The sequence below is a fragment of the Strongylocentrotus purpuratus genome, unplaced genomic scaffold (genome assembly GCF_000002235.5).
Source record: "Strongylocentrotus purpuratus isolate Spur 01 unplaced genomic scaffold, Spur_5.0 spur5_scaffold_8, whole genome shotgun sequence".
Classification (NCBI taxonomy): domain Eukaryota; kingdom Metazoa; phylum Echinodermata; class Echinoidea; order Camarodonta; family Strongylocentrotidae; genus Strongylocentrotus; species Strongylocentrotus purpuratus.
Genome location: NW_022145614.1, coordinates 28,305,817 through 28,321,269, shown reverse-complemented (window position 1 = coordinate 28,321,269; position 15,453 = coordinate 28,305,817). Strand labels below are relative to the sequence as shown.

Below are 15,453 nucleotides of genomic sequence, written 5' to 3'. Positions count from 1 at the left end.
AATTTTCTTTCAAATTTTGATATGTTTTAGCTGAGAATATTTTCTACGAATGTATTTCACACGATATTTCATTTGAACAATGGCATCATGGCGTATTTTTGCGATTAAAGGAGGCATGTCAATTTTTCACATTTTGCGTGTATTCTCTATGGGACATGACTTTTTCTCAAAACTGGTTTCTACATTCTTGTCTTTCGCGAGCAATATCTCCGTCGTTTTATCTTCGTTTACGCTGAGCTTTGAGTATGTTGTAGCTGAGTCAATATGCTATCGTAAGTGTGCCCTTTAATTTTCGATCAGATGCCGGGATCATGCTCATATTTCACTTACAAAGTGGGATTTGATAATTCCATTTTCCGTTTACGTGTAATCTCTATGGGAAATATTTTGGTACATCGGTAACGCACTTGACTTCCGACCTCGAAGTCCCTGGTTCGAGTCCGGGCGTCTCCAACAATTTTTTTCTTCACTTTTTTTTTCTTTTTGACCTTTCACTGTACCTTTTCCTTTGCTTATTAAAACACGTAGAATCACAAATAATGTTATAAACAACCATGTTTACTTTATTATTCCCCTATTATCACTTGATCCATTACTTTTTGAGTGTAGTCCCTATGGGAGATGACTTTTTCTCAAATCTGGATTCTACATTCCTGTCTTTTGCGAGCAATATCGCCGTTATTTCCGTTTGGTTTTTGTTGATTTTGGAGTATGTTGTAGCTGAGACTATATGCTATCTAAATGTTCCCTCATTTTTTTCAATCAGATGTCATCATGGTCTGTTGATGATCATCATCAACATCATCATGATGATCATCATCATCATCAACATCGTCATCACCATTACTATCAGGATCATCATCATCATGATCATCATGATGATCATCATTGTTTACATGTCTATATAACTTCTCCCTTTCTCAATATAGTAAGTATTATAATCTATCATAAGACTTGAAGACAGACCACCTTAATCGTCCTCGTGACGATTTAAATTCTAGTTTATTTTTATTTCTTCCGTACACTTTTTTTGTGTATACGTTTACTCGAAATCGACTTGGTCAAATTCCTTCAAATTTCTGATAGTCATTAGGCCCTATAATATCAAGTTCCCGAAACCTTTTTCAAGTTCATGGGGTCATCGTGACGTCATCCAGGCGCCATTTTGTAAAAATCAAGTCATTATCATATCTCGATAACGAGTCTTCAAAAATAAACCATATTTGGTATACATCAACTTCAGGTCAAAGTTCAACTAAAAATGTCAACAAAATTTGCGCGCGCACCTCGACGCGCACGTACGCGCGCATTAAAATTTTAAAATGCTCAAATTCGTTCCAAATTTTTTTTGCACACGTTTCAGGCAATTGTAAGCATTTTCAAGATTTTGCGCGAGAGCACTTTTTTGCGCGCGTTTCCGCGCGTAAGTGCGCGTACTGACATTTTACAACATGGAAACGCCAAATTTTCTCTATCATATCAACCACATTTTTCCAAGCATTTTGATACCTTGTTCACCTTTTTCTGACCAGTGATAACGCAATGAGCGTCCGTCAAAGTTTACAGCACACGCGGATCTGCATTATCCCTATCCACATTACATGTGCAAAAACAAGCCTATACAAAATTCATTTTAACTCTTCAGAATGGATAGATACCCCAATTTTTTCATATTTAGATAGATCATGAGTCGGAGATATGATTTCATGTCTCATTTGACCCTCAATTAACTCATGACGTCATCATAATGGCCTCCGAACTTAAAATTTCAATTTGCATATTATGACGTTAGCAGATTTTTGGAAAATTGATTGTATCTCTGTAAATGTTGATCAATTTTCTTTCAAATTTTGATATGTTTTAGCTGAGAATATTTTCTACGAATGTATTTCACACGATATTTCATTTGAACAATGGCATCATGGCGTATTTTTGCGATTAAAGGAGGCATGTCAATTTTTCACATTTTGCGTGTATTCTCTATGGGACATGACTTTTTCTCAAAACTGGTTTCTACATTCTTGTCTTTCGCGAGCAATATCTCCGTCGTTTTATCTTCGTTTACGCTGAGCTTTGAGTATGTTGTAGCTGAGTCAATATGCTATCGTAAGTGTGCCCTTTAATTTTCGATCAGATGCCGGGATCATGCTCATATTTCACTTACAAAGTGGGATTTGATAATTCCATTTTCCGTTTACGTGTAATCTCTATGGGAAATATTTTGGTACATCGGTAACGCACTTGACTTCCGACCTCGAAGTCCCTGGTTCGAGTCCGGGCGTCTCCAACAATTTTTTTCTTCACTTTTTTTTTCTTTTTGACCTTTCACTGTACCTTTTCCTTTGCTTATTAAAACACGTAGAATCACAAATAATGTTATAAACAACCATGTTTACTTTATTATTCCCCTATTATCACTTGATCCATTACTTTTTGAGTGTAGTCCCTATGGGAGATGACTTTTTCTCAAATCTGGATTCTACATTCCTGTCTTTTGCGAGCAATATCGCCGTTATTTCCGTTTGGTTTTTGTTGATTTTGGAGTATGTTGTAGCTGAGACTATATGCTATCTAAATGTTCCCTCATTTTTTTCAATCAGATGTCATCATGGTCTGTTGATGATCATCATCAACATCATCATGATGATCATCATCATCATCAACATCGTCATCACCATTACTATCAGGATCATCATCATCATGATCATCATGATGATCATCATTGTTTACATGTCTATATAACTTCTCCCTTTCTCAATATAGTAAGTATTATAATCTATCATAAGACTTGAAGACAGACCACCTTAATCGTCCTCGTGACGATTTAAATTCTAGTTATTTTTATCATCGTTATTTTCCATATTATTATCATTGTTAGAATTATTATTATTGATATTATTATCAGGATTATCATTGTTGTTGTGAATACTTGTGATTGTTTTGCTGGTTTATCTTGTATTAATTTTGTATTTCAACTTTCGTTGAGTTAAGTTCGTCAGTGTGGCGTAATATTACATGTATGTATCAATGCAAAAGTATACATGTTTGATCATCAAATGGTCTGTTCCCGCTGCTTTTAAGCAAGATTGATACTGTTTTGATATTTAATATTTTCTGCCTCTTTAAAAGAAAAAAAGGATATCTGTACATGTACATATGCTTTTATAGTATTGTTTTAGGATTCACATATTGTTGTTCATATTATATATACTAATAGGAAAGATTAAACATATCAACAGCAGTGCGTGGTAATAAGGCATATACATAAACAACTGTGTTTAATTTCTAGAGGAGGATAAAGAAAGCACGATAATGAAATACCATTTTCGTAATATAACCAAATCTTATGCATACTTCTTCATGAAGTGTCTCGATACGCAACAATTCATTCATCTGTTACGGATAATTGTATTTCGATTGTCGGAACGCGAACTGCATGTTGTTGCCAGGTAGGACAAACAGTATGGCTTGCCTTACCTAACAACACATAACATATGCATTTTGAATTCTGATTATTGCAAATTATTCATTACAGGTGAATGAAATACTTGTATCGAGGCACTTCACAAAGACGTATGCATTAAATTTGGTTACATTACGGAAATGGTAAATTAGAATCAGCCATACGCCTTTTCGGTTTCAATCTATTCTACCCTCATGGCTGTCGCGATTGGGTTTTCTATTTCATTAATCAAGTTCATACACAAGGTCGTAAGCCTGTACTGTGACAGAAGCTATCAGCAAATTGTATTCGTGGTTTTAGAAATGGCAATAGCCTGTGCATATTACACTAAAATTAACAGGGTAAAGTATGTTTTCCATGTTAAATTTTACATTTTGAATGTAAGTAATTTGTTTATAATTATGTGTACACCATTTTTCTTGAAAACAAATCTGATTGATCTCGTTACAAACGTAGATCTTCTGATATTGTGTTATTTTCATGATGCTGAATTGTGCAGAATAAACATTAATACATCTTGTTTTATTATGTCGTCATAGTTTTGTCATACTTTTAAAACATATTGGGTTCAAATGTATCAATATATTCCATGCAGTATCAAGGGGAGATTTGGCGCGTTACAAATTTATGGTATTTTGAATTTCGCCTCTGAAAAATTATTTTCCAAATTTAATACCAAGTAAGTTTAGATTTGTTTGTTTAGTTTTGATGAAATCTTCCGTTTGTTCAAAAAAAATTAGAAACGGAAAATTTGATTCTGGGGAAGAGGCGTCAGACCACCTTTCGAAATGTGTCCGTATGGATTGTTATCCCCCAAATAAAAGAAGTTACAATTATTGAGTTGTTAATCTGAAAACAATTGTACTTGTGGGGGAAGAAAATGGGGCGGTGAATATTTTATGCACATGGTTGATAAAGGTGTATAATGTAGAGGTGTAGAGGTGTTGTGGTCGAGTGGATACGTCGCCGGACTGTCGATCACAAGGTCCGCGGTTCGAGTCCCGCTGCCTCACTAATGTCCTTTGGCAAGACATTGATCTACATTTGCCACACTCCACCCAAGGCAGGTGAAGTAAATGGGTACCTGGTAGGAATTTATTCCTTGAAATGCTAGAGCGCCGTATGGCAGCCATGCTATAGCCAGGGTAATAATCGGGAGCGCCAGGAGGGTCAAATCTGACTGACATGAGCGCTATACAAGAACCCACTACTACTATTATTATTATTATTATTATTATTATTATTATTATTATTATTATTAATACTGTATTTTTAAAAAAGGCGCATACTGAATGATAAATGGCGAATAATACCAAGCAAAGAAAAAAAAACGTTGACCACACTGCCAACTGTGCCGTATAAAGTGTTAAAAATTGAGCAATATGACAGATATTTAATAGCGCATGGTGTGCTGTAAAACTTATATATTTGATAAGAAATATTGTGTTGTTTCTGTAAATTGATGGCTTCTCTTCCAATTTCTGCCGTACTTTGATCTAGACAACTTTCCTGCTTCTTTCCAAGCAACTTTCTCTATTCTATCGAGTATGGTAACATGTGAATGTTCTTTGTGTAATCGCTCGAACATCAAACGTGATAATAATATAAAACTTATTTGTGTGAAATATCGTGCCCTTTGGAAAAGTGTTTCGTGACTTTGTGTATCCTGTCAATGGAATATATTCTGTTGTACACTGCTTGGAACAAGTGTTGTGTGTAAAAGTGATCGGGAAGTGAATTATAGTCGATTATTTGTGTAATTGTAGTCAATATTATGATAAATTTTGATAATGAAAATTAGTGTAATAAGGTAATTGTGTAAGTGCTTGAGTTATATAAAAGTGCTCACGGTGAAAAGGATCAGCTGTGAATAAATTTTACATCGAGAAATGATTTGTGTGTGTGAGATTGCGTCTGTTGGTAAAATATTCTGCTAAGATATCCCAGTTAACTGACACTTCCCTGGATATCCTGCAACCGACAAAACCTCAATGACATAGATACAACACTCAGTAGAAATACAAATAGACTGTCGCTATATTTATGTATAATACATTATCGTAAAAAGTACTTTCATATATTATGCCAAAAAGTATTTATCAAAATGACAGGCTTAGGCTGTTATTTCATTATCATAATAATTTATGAGAAATGAAATATGAATCAATGTTTACATTTGAAGTGATATATAATTATTTATATAACTGGAATTTCAATGTTCTATATTCTCGAGTAATATGTGTTTAAAGCTATGAATCCTGCTATACATGTAGATTGAACAGATCTCTATTAAAGTATTTTGAAACTGACACTGTATACTTCTCATCGATTTGTAGTCTGTTTGGGATGTGGCGTTTATATTATGATTGCAACAAAAATTGGATTAAACCCCATTTTAGTTAAATATGTCGATGACGGGGCAAAAATTAAAAAGAATCAAAAATGAAATGTGCTCCAGGATACGAATAAGCTAGTTCATATATGCAGTCTACGCATGAGCAGACAAATTTCATTCGTACTTAATTTGTAAAACGTTTTTATGAAAGGTATACACCAGCATGCATTACATGATACACTGGTGTGTTATTCTCAAAAGGGGGGAAATTATTCATGAAGGCATTTCCATCACTTTGGGGCACTTTGGGCGTGAGTTTCCAAAACCAAGCACACAATGGCACCTCCTTATGTTTGAGTTTAAATATATGTGGAATCATGCCGTCATTTCGTGTCGTACTGCTAACTACGAACTTGTATCTTTGCATGAATAGCGTCTTCCAATGGAACAGGACAGCCAAATGAGAAAACAAAATTTAAGCCGGAGGTCCCGAGCACATTAACATATGGTCCCAGGTATGCATAATGTATGTTGCGAATTTTCAGTGAATGTGAGTGACTTCTGGTAATTTGTCATAAGGTGTGTCTATATTTTGCTGATTTCCAGCAAGACCGTGAAATACACTTCATAAATAAAAAATGACACTGACATATAAAAAACAATTTTCACAAACTAATATAAGCATAACAAAACGTTCAAGAATGTCGTTGGGTCAAAATTTGGGTAACAATTAGAGAAGTACAACAAAACAACAATGGGTAAAACAAAGTTTGGATGCTCTTCTTAACTTTTTTACAAAATATATTTTTGCACATATAAACATTCAAAAATAAAAGGGGTGATTGGGTCATAATTAGGTTAATAACAAAATTAACAACAGAATAAACAAGACATATGAAAAGAGGTGGTGGTCATTTCAAACAAACATAACATTGGACATAAACATTTATAAACATTTAAATGGCTCAAAATATGGACAATTACAACAGAGGTATCATGTTCTTTGATTATGCTGTCTTTCCAACACACCCCTTTATTTTTCACTCTCCCCCTTTTCACCTGTCGATGGTGGGCAACATTACTGACCAGAAGTACAGAACCCATCAACCATAACTACCATGATGCCTGGGCATTTGGGGATACAGATTCCTATACTTTGATGTTGAATCATTTGTTTAATTTTTTAAATTTTGTATATCTTCCTATTTATTTTCATCTCATTCTCTCTTCCTTTCTCCTTATTTTCCCAGTAATTCCCTTCATCAGAGGTAAGTCCATGGTTGTAGAAGAGCTATGTTCTTGTTTACCTCTATTAAAGCCCCATCGCACTAGTTTGGCCAGGAGGGATTAGACCTCCCTGCATGGTCACTGACAGGTGGTTATCTTACTGATCAAATAAGCTCTCAATTAACATAAGAAAAAGAGGATCATGGTGGACCAATGGTCACCGATTAGACATTGTTTGCTATATAGAGGGCGGAAGTTGCTATAAGTAGTGCAGTGGGCCTATAACTGGACCATGCAATACAGTTACACTGAGGTACCTCCGCACTCCCTGAAAGACACGCTCAATGTCATGCTTTTTTTCCACCCGCTGATGGGCAGACACGGATGAGCAAAGATAGTCTTTACCTTTCAGTCGTTATTTAGATGTGTGGATAGTAGGATTCATTCATACATGTACAATTTCACTCTGGACACATTGCCAGAGTTTGATGTTTGGGGGGGGGGGGGCACATACATGTATCGATCGAGGTAAAAAAAAAAAAAGGGGGGTCTAAAAAAGTTCAACCGATCTTGGAAATTTTTTGCCCCCCTTGGCTACGTGACTGACACATTGAACCCTAAAGTAAGGGATATGCTGAAAAATCGCAATTAATATTATCGGGATAAACATTTTAATGGACGGATGTCGTCATGATCTTTTTTTTTTTAAGTTTCAGTTGTAGGGAGGTGGGGGGGGGGTGCGATGAGCTGTGACTCAGCGGTTTTTTATTTTAACACTACTTGGGACAACTGTCATAACTAATGACTGGCTGAAATACAGGCCGATCAACCGTAGCCTATCAACAACAAATAGGACAATGAAAATTGCCTTGTAATATCTTTTTATGGGATTTGACCATGAAGTTTGTTTTGTATTGTTGTGTAGTCTTTGTCGAAGCGTTCAAGTAATGCACAGTCATCTTTACAGGTGTAAATGCAAGTTATTCAAATGATGTAAAACATTTGTTACATTATCATAATGAAAGTTACTCTAACCATGGACCTACTACTTCGTAGGTCCATGCTCTAACATTGCCCTTTTCTGAATACGAAATATATTCCTGTGATTAATTGACATTAATTGCTCGTTTTCTCTTTTTATTAATTAAAGACTATTATAAAATGAACTACCCTACTCACAAGCATAGCTTTTACCGTAGGCCCCTCTGTATTTACTCTTCCTCTTTTTTGTTAGTTCAGTCTTTTATTTAAAATAACAGAATTCGAACATTGTTGATATGAGGGACTCACTTTCTGTTTTGTCTCTGTTAATACAATCCATGTTTATCTGTACCATTCACTTTGTGAAATCCTAAATATATGTGAAATATGAAACAAACTGAAACTGAAACTAAATATAAGCCTATTGAACCTCAATTCATATTTGTAACAAAACACTGCCGTTGATGAGCTGAATAGCATTTTTCTGGCTTGCACAAAGATTTCCTAGTTTAAAGAAAACTGTACCCAACTTTGCATCGTTTCCGTGGATAACTTTCATTCATACATACAATTACTTAAACAGATTCAATTCTTAGGAAGAAGATATCATAAATTCGAACTTAGATCTAAAGAAAAGTAACTGCGAATGCGATACTCATTTTGCTAAAAGTGGGGGTAGGTGCAATCCCTGCTATATCAACCACCAAGCACTGTCCCCGTCTTAAAACAAAAATAGTAAAACAGATAAAGGAAGAAAAAAAGGAAAAAGTCGTAGAAGTTAATAACATCAGTTGTCTATCTGAGGATTCCCCTGTGACGTAGTAGTCTGTTCTGGGCACTCACCCCGATACTATGCAAATCGACACAGTTATGCGAACAATGTTCTACGTCATTGTGCATTATATTACAAGAACCTTCCCGAGCTCACGAGAGACGACAAGAAGAACTGTCACCGTGTACAGCACACACGCGCACTACGTACGATGTGTGTATATTAAAATTACCGGCGCCGCACGTACACCGGCCAGAATCTAAATACATTGAGCTGTATAGTGCAGTGCACATTGCATGGGAACTGATGCCGCTCTGTTTATTATGTCTGCCGATATCGTCGTTCACTGCACTGTGAAAGTTCGTATTATACCCGGATTACTATTGCTTTGCAGGCTACGTGATGTGTACACTGGGATATGATTAGCTTTGATTTTGGAATACATACGCAACAAAATGTCGACAGGATCTCCAAAGAAATCCAGCAAAACGCTCGCAGAGAAGGGACAGCATTTGGACCCAATCAACGTGTCGGAAACAGTGAGTAGTAATGCCGGTAGCTGCCCCAGTGAATGCAGGCAAACGTATTGCAGTACATTTACATGTAGTACTAGTAGTGAAGGCCTCGAGGAACAAGATTTAAAAAGTGCAGTTACAGAACAATCACCTACTTCAAATCACAGAGGGAATTCTCAAGCAGACGGAAATGAAGGGGCTGCGTGTTCTGATACAGTAGACTCGAAATACGTTGATGAGGATGTAGACGCAGTATTAACAAATCATACTGATACTGTTCCCCATGGCCATGGCAACTTCAAACTCGGCGCCGATAGCGTTGATCTTGATGATGCCGCTTTCAGTGCTTTCAATGTGACTGTTACCCCAGATGGATTTTTATCACCAGCGTCACCGACGTCGCCCACCAGTCCTGATCCCGACGGAGTACGGTCACCGCTGAAATCCTCAATGCGTGACCCTAAACGACCTCGAACGCCCCCAGGTACGCCTTCCCGGAAGTCGGTTCACTTTGCGGACGCGCTAGGGTTGGACTTGGAGACTGTCAAGACCATACTGCGAACAGAGTCACCACCTGACCTGCATGTCCATGTGGACGAGGAGAAACAAACAATATGTGCCAAGGTTCTGTCGTTGTGCTTCCAACAACCCGGTGGGAAGCCAGATTTCATGACTCGCCTCAATTCCTTGAATGTTTGCCTTGAAAACGTGGTTGTCCACGAATTCACCCTCATCGGTACCATCAAGGTGAAAAACTTAGGCTTCAACAAAGAAGTGCGAATTCGCCAATCGTCAGACAATTGGAGTTCTTACATTGACACTATGGCCATGTACGTCCAGGGTTCTTTTGATGGGCCTACGGATCGGTTCTCTTTTGGACTTTCTGGACCTAGGAGTATGGCCCCAGGAGCAATACTCAGTTTCGCTATCTATTACAAGGTAGCGGGACAAATATTTTGGGATAGCAATGGCGGACAGAACTACTCTCTTGTGTGTGAGGAAGTCAAGAAACTATGATATTTGCGGGTGATACTATCACTGATAGAAGGCTTCATCCTTATGCCAATCAAGCCATGGTAATGGCATTGGTCGAGCAGGTACAGGTCATTTAGATGGACTTGGGTGAAACGGTCAGAGCTCATATTATTAGGGAGTCGTACTCGTACAAAGACCCCAATTCCGAAAATGAATAAACTGCTTTTCAACGTACATGTAGGTTTTGATTTTGTTTATAAAGTGAAATAATGCTCAAGTATTGCATTCAGAGTGAGTTCTTCCTCTACATATCAGTAAACGAGAACTGTAACTATGCCAGCTAGCTGGTCTTTTGCATGACGATTGCTCTAAATCTTAGTCTACAAAGCATAACTCTACAGATCATAGTTTAGATTATTAAGAAATTCAAATTAAGTGGCTTGACTTGTGTAGAACATCTGAATTTACACTTAATTGTCGTATGTATTCAGAATAGATAAAACGTGGGGTCTATTTTGGCGTTTGCTGGTGAAAGTGGCTAACTAACATAATGTGTACATCATGTATTATATTAACTTCATATCTGCTATGCAAAACTAAACATCTTTGCTCATGATTGTGGCAATTGAGCATTAAGCTATCTGTACTGTTTTTTGCTATGCGAACTTCGTGATTTAGCTCCTTTCTAAAGTTTTCTCTTTCTTGTCAAACTTGCATACAATACACGTTTACTAGAGTTATAAGAAATGTTATGAAATACTGAGGGTGCTATTTAATATTTTGCTGTGATGAATATTGGAAAATGGAATTGTAAATGATAGCCTGCAATATTATCATACTACATGTCAGATCTTTTTTTCATAGCTGCATACCATTTATATACAGCAGTTAGTGTAAAGGTGTTTATCGATGATCAGTGTTGTATTCGGTGTGTTTTACATATACATGTACTCAACATTATCTTACTTATCTAGGGGCAAGAGTGCGAAGTCAAAATATCGGCCGATTTTCTATATCTACTCAATTGAATAATCCTAGATAACAAATCATTGATAAGTACTAAGTACTAGTATTTGAAGTCGCTCTATTAGCATCTCAAAACACATGGCAGCAGGAATTTTCCTCGTAATGTCATGTGTGTAGCATGTTAAGAAGTAGCAAAGGACAGCTGAAACTATCAGCTTGAAAAAAAAAATTAAAAAAAAGAAAAATTATAACAAAAACACGTTGTGGCTTAGGGCGATTTGTTCCCTAAACTCTTTCAAAGAATTCTGTGATGAATAAGACCTACCATTATGTGGAGGAGAACCAATGAGTTTTGATGCAAACATTTGTAAAGAACTTGATATGATAGCCCTCTGAGGTAGTTTTACAATTGTGACAATGACGCCATGTTCGTGTATAGAATGAGCTATGCATATTTGAGTAGTATATGCCTTGCATCTTCTTAGAAATATTTATTCCGTCTTTCTGAAATAATTCATAGTTGCAAGTCAGGATGAGGATACGTGTATGTTGGGTATTATTATATACCGGTAAAAAAAAAATCCAAAGATGTTTAGAGAACGTTTTGTAATTTTGTTTACTTTTGCCCATCCCCCAAAAGACACATTTATGCCTGTCATGTATTCCATAATTAGTTTGGTTTGAAGACAAGTTACTGTCTTGTTAAATCGCTAAAACAAAATATTAGATATTGTTGAGAAAGCTGCAGCTTTAGTGTGATTTTAAAGCCCGATATTTTCGCTGGCCATAGCTATTTCATTATTATATTTTCGCTGGCCATAGCTATTTCATTATTATATTTTCATTTCTATAAAAACGTACCCTTGTTTCGATGTATACGTTGCACCCTAATTAGATGTATTAACATTAGGCCTACATGCACATGCTTTCATTTTCCCAGTGCAAGATATTGTTAGTTGATCATTCAGTATATTGTTAAACCATGTATCAGTTGAAATAGAGATTAAAGTGATTTATATATATATTTTGTTCTATACATTTCAAATTTATTTATAACTTTGAGTAGCATTATTTTGCGTTCTAATATTTTTAAAGATGACTAGATACTCACTTAATATTATTGTTTGTAGAAGTTATTGCTGCTGTGTTCTAGTCAATATATCCAGTGCACTGAGAGAATTTATTATTCCAATTTCACATTTCAATCACCTTTGCCCGCTTCATAGTACTAACAGATTTTATTTATTGTAATATTTTATAGAGATTTATGAGGTAATTGACTTGAAGATTGGCAAATATGTATTGAAGTTGTTTCTATTCACTCAAAGTTAGTTTTGATATGAATCATACATGCTCAAATCCATATAAAAACATATATATTTATGACACTGAGATTTTGGAGTTATAAAAAACGCAAAATAGTGTCTAAACTCGGCAGAATATTTGTAGATATAATTATAGTGAAAGTGCTATTTTTCTACATACAATGATGAAGTAGATTCTAATAAAACGATTGGTTGAGAGGGGACATGTGACCAGGCATCTAATTTGTATCGCACGTAATCGGTCATTGGCACTTTCTAATGACCTCATAGTTTTTCGCGTGCACTGTACAGTATGACACAACATTTGAAATAATGTAATTTATAACCAATGTTGATGATAACATAGGAAAGCAACCTACTCAAATATAGAAGTTGTAGAAACTATGAATATTTTATTATATTATTTCAATTTGAAGAGTTTGAATTGATATGAAAAGGAATGTATTTCGAATAAAGAAAACAAAACGATAAGAATCAATTTCTTTGTACGGACCTGTCTACGAAATGACTATTTTGATATCCTAATTCTAAATGAGAATTTGTGTGAGTGTATTTATTGATATTTTTAAACTGTACTTATTCGAATGAGCTCTAACCTTCATGCATACAATGATATTACACCTTTTGTTTTTCAAGTTGTGCTAATTTGGTGCCACTCGTGTTGGTGTCTATTCCATGCATTTCGTGTATAGAATAAAAAAGTATAATTATTGTAAAGTGTGAATCGCAAAAAGGAAACCCATGTTCAACCCTAGATATCTTTATAATCCGTTTTAGCTTCATAGGTATTAAGCCAAACAAAAAGATACACATGCACCCATATTCTTATTTTGACAGCTTGGTCAATAAAATCTGGCCATAGACACTTTTGAAGAGGCATATATTTGACTGATTCATATTTGCATCTTCCTAAGTTTTGAATGAAATGAATGGTCAACATTAATTTATCTGAGTAGTTCTCAATTTGCATGAATTCATCCAAACTTAAATTAGTGAAAGTACCTTTCTCCTGAACACCACTTTTCTCAAACTTGGGTAAAGGCGATTTGGACGTGTTTGGTATTTACATGTTTATAATGTATACATGTAATATGCATTTGTTTGAATGGTCAATGCTCACCCACACATGAAAGTATTATGGTGAGCAGCTTATAATTAAAAAAGGCAGCATTCATGCTCAAACCATTTCAGCAAGATAACTTGGTATCAAAGATGATAATGGGCTTGAATATACATGTGTTATGTGTAGATTCCTTTTGTATACTCACGATGTACTCTATGCAGAGGAGTGAAGTGCACTCTTCCTGGAGTCATGGGATAAATTCGTTCCTTACTAAAAAGCCACTATACTAGCGCATCGACTTGGTTTCAAACCCGGAACCTGCCGGTTACGTGCCCATTGCTCTACTACTGTGCGATCTCCCCTCCTCCAAATTACAGTGAAATCCACTCTTAAGAAGTGGTTTAAAATGCTCGAATGAGAGTGGATTCCACTCGTTTTATGTGTGGATTTCCACTCCATAATGACGTGATCCCTCATTACTATGGCTCCCCTTTAGTGTAAGAGTGGATTTTCAAATCCTGTGCTTTTAGAGATTATGGTTACCAGGCAATCAATCTTTGTTGTGATGATGTTATTGTTACTTATTAACCAGAAAAAAGCAATTCTCTTGTAGGTGAATGCATGAAGGGTTACATGCATGATGTGAAGTATCTGGGAGATTTATCGTTGTTACTGAAGTGTTACTAATATTGCACTTCAGTCGAATAGAAGGAAATGCACCAACTAAGATTTTGTTTTGAACCATGTCTTGTGGTATTGTGTGTGTGTGTGTGTGTTACTGTAAAACCGGATTAAGCTATGTCCTTAATTGAAGAAAACAAAATAAGTAAAGAACTTTTATCAGCTCGTTAAAGGTACTATAGTTGACTTGCTAACAAGTTACTGTTTTAAATCTTCCCCCCAAAAATGTCATGGAAAGCAAGAACATATGGGCACTGTTTAGATTTCGTTGAAATTGGAAGATAACTTTAGTTCTTTCAAATTTATCGTATTACCGCGTTAGTTAAATATTTTCACATTTTCAATACTAAACGTTGTTCGGTTTTCAGGGAAGTTTCCACACGTCATTCACAGCCATCTCACAATGTAAAATAATGCAGTGAAAACTGAAAAGTCTAGTTTTTCATCCTGAATGATGATATTCACTTTAATCTCATGGATTATAGTAAATAGCATGATTGTATACTTATATGAAGTCTGTTCAGCATTATATTGTAATATGAAGTACTTTCAAAGACAAATATATGATAATGAACATTGTAGGGGTAGCTGATTTTCCTAAAATGTGACAATAACCTTGAAATAACGCAAGTCCGCCTGCCGACATAATGCAATACAATACAATGTAAACAATGGTAGCTGTAATAAAATTTCTTCCTAAAAATGCTGACATCATTCGACTATTAAAGGGGAAGTCCACCCTGAAATTAAATTAGTTTTAATAGGAGTAGAAAAATGAGAGAAACAAGTCAGTGAAAGTTTGAGCAAATTCCGATTAAAAATAAGGAAGTTAGGATTTTTGAAGTTGTGATCAATCAAACACAAATTGGCAACTCTATGACGTATCATGCGAGCTAAACTTCCATTTGCTCAGTACTAAAAAAATCTAAAATTTTCATTTTCCCTCAAGAAAAATTTCAACCATACATGCACCCTAAATATAATAATTGCAAATATGTTTCTATACTCCCCCTGCAAGGAACAAATATATATTCCGTCATCAATAACGAAGAAAACATGATTTTATGGAATATTATGCACAAAGCAAATGAAGGAGAGCTCGTATAATAAGTCACGGAGTTGCCAATTTGTATTTGATTGATCACAACTT

General features: G+C 35.6%; 1 protein-coding gene across 1 annotated transcript; it reads left to right on the top strand.

Annotated features, from left to right (window-relative positions):
- Nucleotides 1-8,875: 8,875 nt before the first annotated feature.
- On the top strand, nt 8,876-13,037 carry LOC115918371 (glycogen-binding subunit 76A-like). The gene has a single exon (XM_030975554.1). The coding sequence runs from the start codon at nt 9,234-9,236 to the stop codon at nt 10,308-10,310; it is 1,077 nt and encodes a 358-aa protein (XP_030831414.1). The 5' UTR covers nt 8,876-9,233; the 3' UTR covers nt 10,311-13,037.
- Nucleotides 13,038-15,453: the final 2,416 nt, after the last annotated feature.

Coding starts and splice junctions, on each gene's coding strand:
- LOC115918371 (XM_030975554.1), top strand. CDS start 9,234: ATGTCGACAGGATCTCCAAAGAAATCCAGCAAAACGCTCGCAGAGAAG.